General features: G+C 42.0%; 1 protein-coding gene across 4 annotated transcripts in view; it reads right to left on the minus strand.

Moving 5' to 3' along the window:
* The window catches only part of SPHKAP (SPHK1 interactor, AKAP domain containing), a 1519974-nt gene that overhangs the window by 594043 nt on the left and 910704 nt on the right, over positions 1 to 15227 (minus strand). For all 4 annotated transcript variants that reach the window (XM_085634508.1, XM_085634507.1, XM_085634509.1 and 1 more), the window contains exon 4: positions 3801 to 3860. In XM_085634508.1, coding sequence (XP_085490634.1) covers positions 3801 to 3860 — 60 coding nt within the window. The remainder of the gene's footprint in view (positions 1 to 3800; positions 3861 to 15227) is intronic.

The raw sequence follows: 15227 nt of genomic DNA on the forward strand, positions 1-15227 counted from the left end.
CAGCACTCTGTATTCCCCCATGGGTTACCACCTACACATGACAAATGTAATCGGTTTCTTTTTGAGTTTATGTTGTTCCTATGGTTTGTACTTTTATAAAGATATGGGTGAGATCAATGACCTGATGAGATTGGGATACCATGGTGGGTGGGGGAGGGAGGGTTTGTTGAGAATTGTACATATAAGAGAGGATGTACATGCTGATAATATGCTTCAGGAGAATTTGGGAGGGGTAGGATGCGTACCCAATACCCAGCACTGCTTATTCACCCTAGCACCTTTAAACCAGATATAAGACAGCTACACATGAAGCAGGGCTGACTAAACCACTGGTTTGAGTGACCTAGAATGCACGAGATTTAAATAATAGCATAAGATGAGACATGTACTTTCATACTTAGATAGACATCAAGTACATGCAGTTCTTTTGCTGGAGATGCAACTCGCGGCCAGGATGGTGAGTGGCTTCTCCTTCAGGTGGTATCCTGCAGAGCTCTCATCATACTCATCCTTTGCCCATGGGGTGGCAGTAATAATTAAACAAGGGATCCCTTCTCATGAGGTAGGATCTCATTGCGACGATCAGGTTCGTGTTGCCATCACATGAGGGAAATTGGGTGCCACAAAGAATACTGAACTGCTATGGCCCAAATGCAGATGATCCAGAGTTCTTTGACAGATTGTGGGGGAGAATACTGTCCACAGAAGTACACTCATTAATCTGGGTTGGAGACTTTAACTGTGTTCCAAAGGAAAGCCTGAATAGATCACATGTTCCCTCCAGGTACCGCAGCTTTGCTTCTAAGCATTTGATGGTGACAATATAAAACCACTACCTGTACAACATCTGGAGCGTCAGACATCCTGATGTCAGGGATGGCACCTTCTACTCCAGGTTAAATGGGAGATACAATCAAGACTGGACTATTGGTTGGTGCCCAGTGAATTAGCCACATGGGTACATAGTGTCGATCATATGGGGTGCACTTACTCGGACCACTCTCCTGTGATACACAGGTTGGTGGTTTCTGGTGCACCCCGTACAAAACATACCTGCCACCTTTCTACCAAGGCTCTACTTGACACTGTTTTTGCAGACCAGCTACAACAGGAAATAATAGAGTTATTTGCATGTAGTGTCCGGACAGTGAGCTTATGTGCCACTATCAGGAAGGCCTTTACGGTCACTATGTGAGGTAATTGCATTTCCAAACATAGTAAGATCCTTCAATCCCTAAGAAACCACCTGGCATGCTTGGAGGGGGAACTTAAGACATTGGAACTGAAGCTGGCAGACCCAAGATCAAATTAAATCCACGATCACTGAATTTAACGAGGCTGCTGAAAGAGAAGACAAGTTCATGGGCATATATGCACATGCCAGAATCTACAGAGAGGGGGAGAGGCAGGAAAGTCACTGGCCAAACTGATCAAACTCCCAAGGGCCACAATTGACATAATAGAGATAGTAAATTCACAGAGTGAGAATTGCAAATCCTAAAGGTATTTTCGGATTAATACACAACACTCTATACATCATCAGGCACCCTTCCCCCCAACAAACATCTCAAGCGGTATCTCAAACAAGTGGCAGTGGATGGCTAAATTATAAGCATAGGCTCTTTTAAGACCAGCCCTTCACACTAGATAAAATCTTGATAGTCATTGGCTCACTACCAAGCTGCAAGGCACCGGGAATAGACACCTCCCAACAGAATTGTATATGAGCTATGCCCAACTACTATCACCTCAGCTTCTAACAATGTATGAAGGCCTGTCAGACAAGGAGGGATTTTACCACAATCTATGCAGGAAATGTTGATTATCACTATCTTGAAGCCTGGTAAGGATCCCTCCCTTTGTGAGTCATAGCAGTTGTTATTCGAATTGATGAGGGGTAGAAGACAAGGTTGCCCCCTTTCACCTTTACTATTTGCTTGGAGCCTCTAGCAGCCTGACTTAGACAGCTCTACTCAAATTATACCCTCCATTCTACAGATAGGCACATATTGATTTCACTCTACGCCAACAACATTAGCTTAACATCCAAGAACAGAGTGAAAGTCTAAATGCCACATTGAAGACATTATAAAAGGTCTGCTATTGCTACATACTCTGGGGTGCATATAAATTGGGCGAAATTATGGATATTTCAACTGACAGCCAACACACCACAGTTCACACCAGACTTTCCCTCTACTGGTGTGCCAACAAACTCAAATACTTGGGCAAATGCATACACCGAGACAGAGAGGTAAGTTGGAGAGTGTGAGTAAATAAATGCCCCCACTTACTAGCATCACAGACCAAGTATCCAGATTAATATCGCTCCCACCATATTAGTGGGTTGAATAGGGTTAGTCAAGTTGTTGCTGCTCTCAAAATTACTCTACTTATTTCCGAACATCCCATTCTCGCCCCCATCAACATTCTTTTTGGCGTTTAGAGTGTAATTAGTCGACTTAGCTTGGGCCAGGAAACAGTCATGTATAAAATGGGAAAATCTCACACTAGCATTCCATAAAAGTGGGGATTCGATGTTCTAGAGCTGCGGCTGTAATACCACTGTGAACAGGTACACTTCACAGACCACTGGTAAAAGCCCACTCCCTTTCTTCCCCATTTGGCAGTACATATAGACAAAATGTCCCCCGTGCCACCACAATCCTTTATAGGATCTGCATCCCTCAACAACACCAAACAACACTCCGCTGTTCAATAAACGGTCAGGGCATGGGAGAGGTAATGCAACAAAAATAAACAGTGCAGGGTTTATTTACTTGACGTTAAGGTATCACCCGCTGATGCTAGCTACACTCTCATCTGCAGTAGAGATGTCTGAATCTCTGGTGAGACCTTTACAGACAGGGCACCTTTTTGTCCCTGGCAGAGTCCCTCAGAGAATCTCCGCTGGCAATCTTTACATATAACTGCATTAGAAACCACTGCAGAAATGCTGTGCCGCTCTTCCCTGCAGAGCGCTGTGCCTTGGCCACACTCAATAGTTTACTTGATACAAAACACATGATCACTACGCCACACGGTAAGGCCCAAGAGGAGACAACAGCTCTGCCTCAATCAAAGAAGGGCTGGGAAAGGGCACAAGGCAGTGAGATACCCGATGAAGTTTAGAGATATAGCCATATGCAGATGCACCAGACGACTTCTAGTATTAACCTTAAGATTATACATTATAAACACCTGCAGCGAGCCTACTACACTTCAATAAACTTGCATAAGTGCGGCCTGTTTGCGGTGTGGAGGACCAGGAGCCAGATTTCTTCCCCTGGTCTGGGCCTGTCCCGCTGTGCATAAACATTGGGGACAGGCCTTTACAACTTTATCCAAAATGGCGGACTGCGCAATTGGCTTAGACCCCTGTGAGGGCCTCTTAGTATATATTTATAAAAAAGACTGAAGCGCTGCAAATGACATTTGTAGCACTAGCCTGTTAATGGGCAAAAGCATGCGGGGAGGGCTTTGAAATTCAAGAAATGGGTCGATGACTTCGTGTATTGTAATGAACAGCTTGAGCTATGTGCAGACCTGCTGTCTCTTTCTTCCAGGCCCAGAGACATATGGCAGCCTCCTGCGAAGTTTCTGCCACAAAGCCCTGACGCTACAGGCTCTGAGGACAGTTGGACCGTACCAACTGAGGTACTGGGGGATCCTGAGTATCATTCATTCGACACGTGAAACGAAGGAATCATCCGAGGTTGTCGAGACCCTACTCCACTGCCCTGATCACACGCCCCCCCAAAAAAGACGTAATAAAAACTAAAAATCATTTGTTGTTTTACCTGTTTTAATTTGTCGTGGTTGTAATCCTCTTTGTCTGCTGCCAGGTTCACAAAACACATCTACAAAAAAAAAAAGAAATGCGTATCAGCATAATCTGCATTCGTGAACAAAATACACAACACGTGACTCTCAGAAATAATAAGACTTTGTGTAATAATATGGGGGTTATCGATGTCACAACAGGAAACCTATGACCCGCATGCAGTTGGACGTCGGCCCAAGTGTACTAGAGGGATGATGGGGAAGTACACTGACATTTCAGAGGAACACTGTAATTGAAGATATTTATAGCTTTGAATGGATTGATCTGACCTGCAGACTATATACCTTGGTACACTTTGTAAACATTCCCTCCACCCTGTAAACAAATAATTTCATCAGGCTCTCTCCTCTCTCCTCCATACTCTGTCATTAAGATACCCTAAAGCTTTAATTCAAGTAAAATTTGGAAAGGTGGTGGATGTTCATGTAATAATGGAGTTATGATATTTACAGTAGAGCCAATACAATAAAGATTACAAAAAAATTAAAATAAAGTGAGATGGGGTGACTTCCAAATTGTGATCCCAGCGTATCCAGGAAATACTCGAATTTCAGATGGTTCACGTTTATTCCCATTATTACCCGTGGGAAACTGGAGTATAGTTACTTTGGTACATGTTTGATTTAAAAGAGGATTTGTGTGACATTTCTACAGTTGGCTTGTGTCAACTTCCTGAAGATTGTGTAAAGCTCTGTCAGCATTTCCTACTTTGCAAAGTCAGATACGTTTAAAGGAAATAGCGAAAATCGCCTACAAAGATGCCTTTTTTAAATCAAAAGTTACTAATGTATGGCTACATTACACTTTAGGCAGGAGGAGGGAAGCCCCACAGCTGAGGCTGCTAAGAAAACATGCAATCTTAAGTCACTTTAGATGTTGAAGTAGATATGACAAATATCTTATTCATTCTTCTATAATGTTTCTGTGCTCTGTGCAGTTTTACTAACTGTCAATCTTGCCTTGGTAACGATTATGGCAATTTAGAAATATAAGTAATTCTCCTTATATGCAGAGCACAGGTGGCTGGGCCAAAGCACGAGGACAGAGCCACTGCTAAACTGAAAAAGCTATATGTATAAAAATAAAATCCATCGAACATGATAAAAATATGTTCTTTCTGAGAGCGGGGCCCTTAGGCAAGAAGTCAGGAGTGTCTCATTCCCACTCCCAGAAAAGTACAACTACAGACAGCAACTCCAAATGGGTGATACTCATGTCAATACTCCTTACATCAGTGCCAGCACACCAATGAACCAGATTACCCTCAGTAGAGATTCATTCTGCTGCAAAGTGACGTTGATAGAGTGGTCTGAAGCTCTATCGGTGGGTTCAGGCATTTAATTAGGGAAGCGCGTGCCTCAAGGTGCACAATACTAAGGGCCACATGCATCAAAATAGCATTTTGTGATCATCAAATAGCGACTTTTACGGAATCCCTATTTGGTAATCGCAAAATACTATGTATGTAAGGAATCGGCAAAGATTTAGCGATTCATCAATATTACCTAATAGTGATTTGGAAAATAGCAAATCGCTATTAGGTAATATTGCTCCATTCATTCCTATGGGCCCAAAGGTGCGAATAGTTTTGCATTAGCTAATTAGCTAATTTGCGATTACCTAATTGGTCATCGCAAATTAGCAAATGCAAAGCCAAGTGCCTAAGGTCCCTCTGAAGTACCCCCCCAAAAATGTATGTGCACATGAAAAGTGCACATGGGCATGTGTGCGCTACATGGCACTTTCGAAACATGCAGTTTAGCGCATTTTAAAAAGTTTGCACATGGTTACCATCGACTTGAAGTCGCTGGTAATAGCATTTTCCTAAATGCACAGTTTGCATTTGGAAAAGGCTTCCTACATGTGCTTACAGAATCGCAAATTGCAATTCTCTATTTGCACTCGGAATTTTAGGTAATCACAAAAAGTTGCGATTATCTAAATTTGCGACTGTAAAGCCTTTCTTTCATACATCATGAAAGGCTATTTTGCATTCGCAAATGGACGAATTTTGTGATTCGCTCTATTTGCCGATGCAAAACTGCTTCATACATGTGGCCATTTAACTCTCATTAGGTGTGTCCCATAAATAACCCTGTCATTTCTCTGCCCCTGAATTACTATTGCCAGGAGTCACGTTAATCTCAGAGCTGGGGAAAGAAGAGGATTATGAGATTATGAGCTGGAATAACATGCAGGAATCAGTGGTTTGGAGCTGATTCCTGCATGATTTTCCTCGGTGTTTCGCAAGGAGATTATCTTTGGCAAACGAGCATAACTTGTAATTCTAATGGGCCTGGTAAATTCTATTTTCAGGACCCATCATCATTTATGGGCTACTCATACGGAGGGACTTAATGAAATGCAGACCCCTGCACTGCACTAGGGGCAGAGGAATTGCTCTACACCTGGTACGATGCATGGCAAAACTTAGTCTCTATCACATAAAATAACATCACAAACCAAAGGTCTCATATTCAAGGGAAAATACATGCATCTGTGAGCAGGTTGTATGTAAGAATATCACATACAGAAAAAATATCCTGCCATAAATGTCATGTCTTAAAAATTGTTGGAAAAAATATTGTTTGACTGGGTGAAGATTTTCTATTATTAACTCCAATGAGGCATTATTTTTGTAAACTGCATTTATGACACAAAATATATGTCAGACAGTATTCTGACGATATTCTGCTCTCATACCAGTGCACATACTTTTAATGGGAGAAGCTAGGGGATTTCAGGAACATAGTCCCTTAGGCTTAACGTAAAAAGGGCAGAGTTGCAGCAGGAGGGCTATTAAAACAGAACCGTATTTAAATGATGGCACTAGGGTACTTAGCAATTCACTGGCATATATAATTCACATCTGGGTATATTAAAATAAAAGAACTGACACATGTAAGCTGCATCCCAGCCTATCTGATCAGCATCCTGGCATTTGTGAGTAGCATTCTGGAATACCTAAACAGTGCCTCATGAAATAAACATATTTGATTTCATACTCTGCAGTAGCAAAAGAAATATGAGCCGCACCCTAGAAAACTGAACAGCACCCTGGCATGCTGGGGCCCACCCTGAGTTACGGAGCATCATCTTTGCCATATTCAGCAACACACACAACCTACTGAACACTACATGGAAAGCCGCCGGACGGTTGTGAGGTAGACACTTGGGGCCCGATTCACAGAACTAACTTAGGACACAATCCTAAATTTACTACTTTTGGTATTCACAGAAGTTAGGATTTTGTCTTAAGTTTGTCTTAGGACAAACTTAAGACAAACTAAAGACATATTTAAGACAGACTTAAGACAAACTTAAGACAGACTTAAGACAGACTTAAGACAGACTTAAGACAGACTTAAGACAGACTTAAGTTAGGATTTTGTCTTAAGTCTGTCTTAAGTCTGTCTTAAGTTTGTCTTAAGTTTGTCTTAAGTCTGTCTTAAGTCTGTCTTAAGTTTGTCTTAAGACAAACTTAAGACAAAATCCTAACTTCTGTGAATACCAAAAGAAGTAAGTTTAGGATTTTGTCTTAAGTTAGTTCTGTGAATCGGCCCCAGGAGGACTACATCACAGAAGCAAGACCAAGCCCAATGATAGGGTAGCCATGTAGGTGAAATGTAGTGAACGGTCTGGACATTGGGCAATTACTTGACTTCCAACAGAAAACAGACAAGCTCCAAGGGACTAATATTCAGTTCAGCACAAGATAAAACACAACAGTACGTTACAGCTTCAAAAACAATTGTCATAAATTATAGATAATCCATCAAATAACAATCTCATTATGCACATATTCACTAATATTCATAAAGAACTGCTCCTGACTGTGGCGAGCTGTGTATGTTTTATAGTGATATCTAGTTGTGGTGGTTTGATAATGCACTGTGGTTTGTGCTTATGATAGTTACAACTCTTTCAATCTTATTGCACTGTGGTTTGCGCTTATGATCGTTACTACTCTTTCAATCTTCACATAAATTAAACAAAAATCCAAGATTACCATGCGCATCCTTAAAACAAAGTTGGTTTCCACGTTTTGTTTTAAAAAGATGCTCATCTGGGCAAAGAGAGCTTGTGCTGTGCAGATAAAATGTAGGTCTAGACCTGTCTCGGTTTAGAGCAAACAATTGGCATCTTCCTCCTCCAATATTAAATTCTTAACCCAGCTTCTCACAATTAACAACTCTATTCAGGACAGAATCCAACTTCATCTATGTAATCAGAGACCACCTCGTAAGTCACCGTAGACCATTTTCAGATGTGTCTACTAATCATTGACATTTAATCTGTGCAAGCGCCCTTAAGAGGGAGTATGGCAACTTTTTATTGTAATAGAAAACATAAGACGAACAAATACATAAATATATCATTATTGCAATGCAATGCGAATGTTTAACTTTGCAAGCTTGGATTTTCTCTACCATTTGCTTTGGCTACTTCTGCAACTTGCCCATTCCTCTTATATGCTCCTCAACAGTCAGTGGCGGTCCGTACAAGTAAGCGCAGTGAGTCGATGAGTCGGTGAGTCGGGGCAGGGTGGGAGAGAAGAGAAGTCAACAGACAACAGAATAGGTATGATTAAATAAATAAATACCTATTCCGTCGTCTGTCGACTTCCCCCCCTCTTCTACCCCGCCCCTGCTGGCCACCGCACGTACCTATGCCGGCCGCCGCTGTCAACGGTTCTCCTCGGCGTGAGGATACCATGCCTGGTCTATCCATGCATGAGGTTCACTGTTTTAGAAGGAAGTGCAACAGGGTCAGAAATGTTTCTAGGCACATGAATTCTCTTAGGATAAGTTGATCAGCACAATTCTCACTCCATGTAGCCTCCTACCCCATTTGGCACATCCCCCACCCCTTCTGATCTGAAAGGCTCCCTTTGAAACCTTGGATTACATCTTCACTGCCTCCTCAGAGGGAGGTGACAGCCGCTGATTTCATTTCAGCTCCTATCCAGCCGATGTTTTTTGTAATGTGCAATCTGTCAGAAAACGACAGGTGCACAATGGGAGAAGATTAACTCTTAATTTATTCTAATTGGGAAATAAAAGGGAAAGTCACTTTCAAACAAGCTCGAAAAGGTTTCACAACCATAATACTTTTTTCCTCTTAAAACAGGGTCCCTTTTGCAGTGGTTATGTAGCAGAGCCGAAGAAAAATCGCAGGGATCAGTGCTTAAATTGATAGAAATAAAAATATTTGCAGGGCCCAAGGTTTTTGCAATGCTGCCTAGACTTTATTCCAAAGCACGCCACTTTCTTTTACTATCTTAAACTTCTTTGATCTCGATTTCACAATTGCACAGTGCGGGAAAGAGTGGGAACAAGCAGGAACTGGGATGAGCCCAGTATTAGCCGGACCCGAGCAGGTTCCAGTGACTCTTCAGTCGGTGTCTAGGGGGCATATGTATCAAACGATTTTGTATTCGCAAACGCTGCGAATCGCAAAAAAACAGCGTTTGCAAATACAAAATCGCAAAATGAGATGTATGAGGCATTTCAGCCTCGCATTCTTAAGGAATCGCTAATTTTGCGATTTCTTAAGTTTGCGTAAGCATTTAAGAAATCGCAAATTGCGATTTCTTAAATGCTATGTAACACGTACCCAAGTTGTGAGATTTCTCCTTAAGAAATCGCAAATTACCACCAACTTCAAGTTGGTGGTAATTTGCGATTTCTTTGAAAAATGCACTCTTTTGCATTTTTCAAAGTGCCATGTGGCGCACATACATGCCCTTAGGGCATGTATGTGCGCCATATGCGCACACATGCTGATTTCAGGGGTGCATCAGGGTGTCATCATGACACCCTTGCACCTTTGAAAATATTCTCAATTTGCGATTAGCAAATAGCGATTCGCAAATTGAGAAGGACTTCCCATTCATTGCTATGGGCCTCCTGGCCCATAGGAATGAATGGGAAGGTATTCCTTAATTGCGATTACGCAATTTGCTAATCGCAATTAAGGAATTTTAAGAATTCGCAAAATTTGTGCGAATTTTTAGATACATCCCGTTTTGCAATTCTCAAATAGCGATTCTCAAAAAATCGCTATTTGAGAATCGCAAATGGAGATGTTGATACATATGCCCCTAAGTGAAGAATTCCAGCCCAGGGATACAGGACAGCTGAGACAACTAAGGCGCCAGTGCACATCTGCTGTGAGAAGCAGCAGCAGTCTGTATGTGGGCAATTAAGTAAACCACAAATGCTTCATCAAAACATTTTTCTTTCTTGCCATTTTTTTATTTTCAGAGTTGGTAAAAAATGATGTAAAGGCTGGCTGTGATTGACAGCACTCCCCATGATGCCCCCTTTCCATCATTACTAGCCTCCACCTTTCTGCTGCACCTAATTTATGGGATCCATAGCAAAACGTTGCTATTTCCAGCCCTGCTCTTGCAGTTACTTATTCCTTCCTTCAATCAATTTTTTCTCTGTTTCTCCATCTTTCTCTTACACCTTCTTTCTCCCTTTCCTGCCTTTCTCTCTCTTTTGCCCAGAGACAAAGGGGTATATTTGCAAAGAATAAGAGACAAAGGGGTATATTTACAAAGAATAGGAGACAAAGGGGTATATTTACAAAGAAATGGCACAGCGCGGTTCTGCAAGCAATTTAGCAGTGCCGCTCTGCGTCATTTAAAAAAAGCAGAATGTGCCGTATTTAAAAGGATACGGCGCACCCCTGTGTTTTCCATTGTACTGGCACAAAAGAAAAAGCTGTCTAGCGCTAACACAGACGTCCTTGCGCCAGGGTGCAAGGGTGCCTATGTGGAGGGATGATTGTTCATGTGCTTGAAGGGACACCTTCCTGCACACAAACAATTATTAAAGTTGATTTGCTTCTTCTGTGTGTGCTGTGGAATGTACCACATATAGTAAAAGCAAAAACGAGGAGAAATAAAAATATTTCTCCTCGTAGCGCCAATCTAATGCGTGCTCTTCAGTGGCATTAGTTAATGGTGCTGCCACAGATTTACACATCCTTGTAAATTTGGGGGCAGCATCAAAAATCAATAGGTGTTGCAGTGGAACACCCACAGCAACACCCATTGTACGCCTTCTTTCACACAGACACCCGCGTGAAAAGGTACTCTATTTTACAAAGCGGCGTTGAGCCACACAACGTGGCTTAACGCCACTTTGTAAATATGGAGCAGGGCATTGTGCAACTGGAGCGTCCTAAAAAGTAACGGTCCGGTGGCACAATCCCCTTGTAAATATGCCCAAAAGTTTGATGAAGAAAAATAACTCTGTGTCTCTAAAATGAATCTTTTGGTCCACCACTGGTACAAATTAAGCTCAGTGCTGAACGCATGAAGGCTTCATGCGACCATTCTACTGTGAAGTCCAGTCTGTTGGATGCCTCACTCAATACAATTTTCTTTGAACATACATAGAATCTGGAATCTGTACAATGAATATTTTACCCTCCCTAATAACATCTCGGTGTTAAAAGGATATGGAGATCAAGCGCCATTTTCACATGAATTGTCCCTTTGAGTCTCACCAAATTCCACATACCAAAGTCTTCTATGAATGCTTCGTAAGGGGTAGCTAATTGATGTAGTCTCTTGACAATTTCAATTGTATGCATTTGAAGTAGTATACTTGTCCCTATAAATCTAAATAAAAATTATAATGGCAGTGTTTTGGCTTTTTTAACATGTTTTCACACACACACACTCTCTTTCTCTCTCTCTCTCTCTCTCTCTCTCTCAAACTCTCTTTTTCTCAAACTCTCCTAATCTTTCTCTCTTTCTCTCTCTCTCTCAAACTCTCTTTCTCTCAAACTCTCCTAATCTTTCTTTCTCTCTCTCTCGCTCTCTCTCTCTCTCTCTCTCAAACTCTCTTTCTCTCATACTCTCCTTATCTTTCTCTCTCTCTCTCTCTCTCTCTCTGAAACTCTCTTTCTCTCAAACTCTCCTAATCTTTTTCTCTTTCTCTCTCTCTCTCTCTCTGTGCAAACTAGGTCAGGAAGGTAGAGAGTGTTCAAGAGGAAGATGACTATTGCAATGCACACATGTAGTTCCCAATACTGTTCCCCCATTTCTAAGCGCTCCCAATATGACAAATAAAGAGAACCGAGACAAAAGACAATGAAGTGGTCCACCCCGAGATGTATGGGAAGAATGCTCTTCTCGACATGTCAGCCTACAAGGGCTGATGCTTAAAGCCGTTGTGGCTTCTCTGTAGGGCCGTTATACTGGACTACTCTTGTCAATGGTCTTCCGGTTGCCAGATGAAGTTGAAACGTATATTTATTTAAGACATCTGTGACTACAGATGGCGCTCCCTCCAGAGGAACCCACCTAACTAATAATCCACCAGAACACTAGAATACTCATATGCCATCACTCCATGCTTAAAAGTACATGTACTAATATCTGAATATACAAAAAGACACAAAGTGCGAGGTAGTAGGCATAAGATATCCACGCGCGGTGACCGCTGCAGCACGAACAATACAGGATTGGTAAAACGTCGGTCTCTGTGCATGTGTTTAAACCTCGCCCAATTCGCCTGCACTTGCTCTCTGTAGCACCACACTCACTGCCCAGTGGGAACAAAGTGGCTGCACTCGTTCTGATGCTCAACGGGTTTGTTTAGGCTAATCCAGTCTCTCACGTCACTTCATACCCCATGTTTAACTGGGTTCCCAAATCATTCCGGAGATGTAGTCACTGCCTGGTGTCCCAATGGCTGGAATCAATCGTCGCCAATCTTGTAAATGAACTTCCGGTATGAAGCTGAAACGTATTTTTATTTAAGACATCTGCAAATACAGATGGTGCTCCCTCCATAGAGAACCCACTCAAGTGCTAGTGCATCCAAACACCAGAATACTTCTTAGCCAACACTCCATGTTTAAAGGTACATGTACTAATATCTAAAGATGTATACACAGTGAAGCCCTGACGCATGTACAACAACTACTCACATTCCAGAGGGCAGGTTGGGTTGCTTGGGCTGGCCAACATTGCTGGTTTGCCTCAGGTTACAAATCTTACTGGAACTGGCAATATAATGATACCACAAGTTAAAAACATTGGCACAGTACTAGTTTCTACAATGTTCCCATACGGTACACATTGCCATGCCTGGTTCCACTTCTCCATTGTCAAGTGCCTACTGATATGCCAGTTTCGACATTCCAACAGTAACTTTCCGTGGCAAATTGTACATTTCCACAGTTAAGCATTTCCATGCCAGTTGAAGCTGTTTCCAAGTACATTGCCTCGTCATTTCCCACATTGCCTCAGTTGAAGAAGCATCGGCAGTCCAGCTTCCACATTAAGCACACTTTGCCATGCCAGTTTCCATATCGCTCTGCTAGTTTCCAAATTGCCCTAGTTAAGCGTATGTTTCTTTAACAGTCTGCACATTGCACCAGGAGGCAAACAGGTGCTGTGGACATACACGCAGATGGCAGGGAAACTAGTTTCCGAGGACAGAGGAGTTCATGGCAACTTGCATTTCAAGTAACAGTTCAGGTGTAAAGGTTTTGTGGACCTTAAACAAAATGAAAGTATGCCTTTTGGGAACTCCCCATTCCCAAGCAACAAGGCAATTTTTGAGGATTTTGGGATTCATACTGGTGTATGGAGTGGGTAAATGTATTAGCCAAAATGTTTATCTCTCTGTCTGCAGAGGTAATGTGCGACTGCACGCATCATGCTGAAAGTGACGAGAAAGGATATATTAATGACAAAAATAGGCTTTTCATGTTTCTTCTCTCACAAACTGTTCATTTTGCAGGATTTCTCACCCACTTCTACACCATAGTAAAAGTATTTTGCAATAATAATATAGTTTTACAATCGGCAAATCCGCGAATCTTTTGCATTTTAAATCTTGTGCACTAAATATTTCTCTCATCATATAGTTACTGCATGTTTGACTGAGCACTGTGTGAACCTTTACCTTATCGCACCACAACACCTGGTCTTCCATCTAACTGGAATTAATAAGTGATAGCTGCAAGCCCCATATATATTTTTTTGAATTGTTAAAAAATAAAATGCATTTGTTAATCCATGCAGGCCTGGTCTAATGATATCTAGTCATGCATAATGGTTTTAGACACGCAGAGCATCTATTTATAATCACTGCTGTGCGACATAAATTGGAGAGGTACAAACTAAGGCCTGGGGTGACATTTTCCAATTTATGTGGTGTGTTGATGCATGACAGCCTATGTACTCTGGGTAACTGACATTCTTTTACACCATCTACATAAATCCTATAGGACTGCCTTCATGTCTTACAGCCACCAGGCTGACACTGAAATCTGTCCAAAATATTAACAGCTCACTCCTGGTAAGCCTGTGGTATTCGCAGAGGACAGTCTGCCCCACTAATGATGTGTCAGCTATGACAGCAGTGACACAGGACCATCTACCCATTAGTCCCTTACAGCCACTTACAGGCTGAGCAGAAAGTCTCAAAGAGTTTGCTGCAGACCCCCTGTCTTCCTAGATTTAATGTCACTGCAGTATTAATTTGAATGACATGTTTGAGTGAGGCAATCAATACCAGAATTCTGTTCTAAACGTAATTTTGGGCTACCTACTTTTTGAGCTAGTTATTTTAGTCACATGACTGTTGTGACGTTGAATATTGTGTGCTTAATCCAAAAACAGTGTCTTAATAAGATGCATACTTTAGCTGGGGCCTCCTGAAACTTTCTTTAAATCTCTTCAAGGGGAGCCTAGTTGCGCCTCACACATACTATGTATACATCTGTCCCCTTTGCATGTTTTATCCTCCTTTTTTTCAATTTTGAAATCTTAATCTTGTATCTCCCTTTAGGCCGAGCTACGACAAACAGGCCTCAGCCCCGTGTGCTCTGCACATTCTGAATCCTTTAACTCCCACAACATTCCTCCTGTGTCTGCAGGTTTCTCCTAATCCTGGCAAAGCCCTATGCTATCCCTGACATCTTTCAAAATATTAATGGGTCGCTCCCTGTAAGTAAGTGGTATTAGCACTGACAGTCTGTCCCACAGCTGAGAGGTCAGTTATGACAACTGTGGTCCAGGATTATTCCTGTTCAGGGTGCCCCATTCATCTGGCTAGAAATCTGAGCTGAAAACTGCACATTTAAATGCCGACTTATATCCTAAATGTAATTTGAGCATAAACACCGATATCTGTGATCAATTTCAAGCTACCTGACGTCAGGGGCTGAGCTGATTTTCGAAAATGCCTAACACTTTAGAGTGGTTGGCATTACCCTTCTGAGTGAACGATGCCTTACACCTAGATCTTAAGTTATGAACAGGGCTTCACCGAAGTGGCTCCACCAATCCCAGAGGAAATCAGTTACCCCTGTTAAAAGCATAGACCTCAGTACCTGTCAGGTTCATCAG

Source organism: Triturus cristatus, chromosome 11 (genome assembly GCF_964204655.1).
Source record: "Triturus cristatus chromosome 11, aTriCri1.1, whole genome shotgun sequence".
Lineage (NCBI taxonomy): Eukaryota > Metazoa > Chordata > Amphibia > Caudata > Salamandridae > Triturus > Triturus cristatus.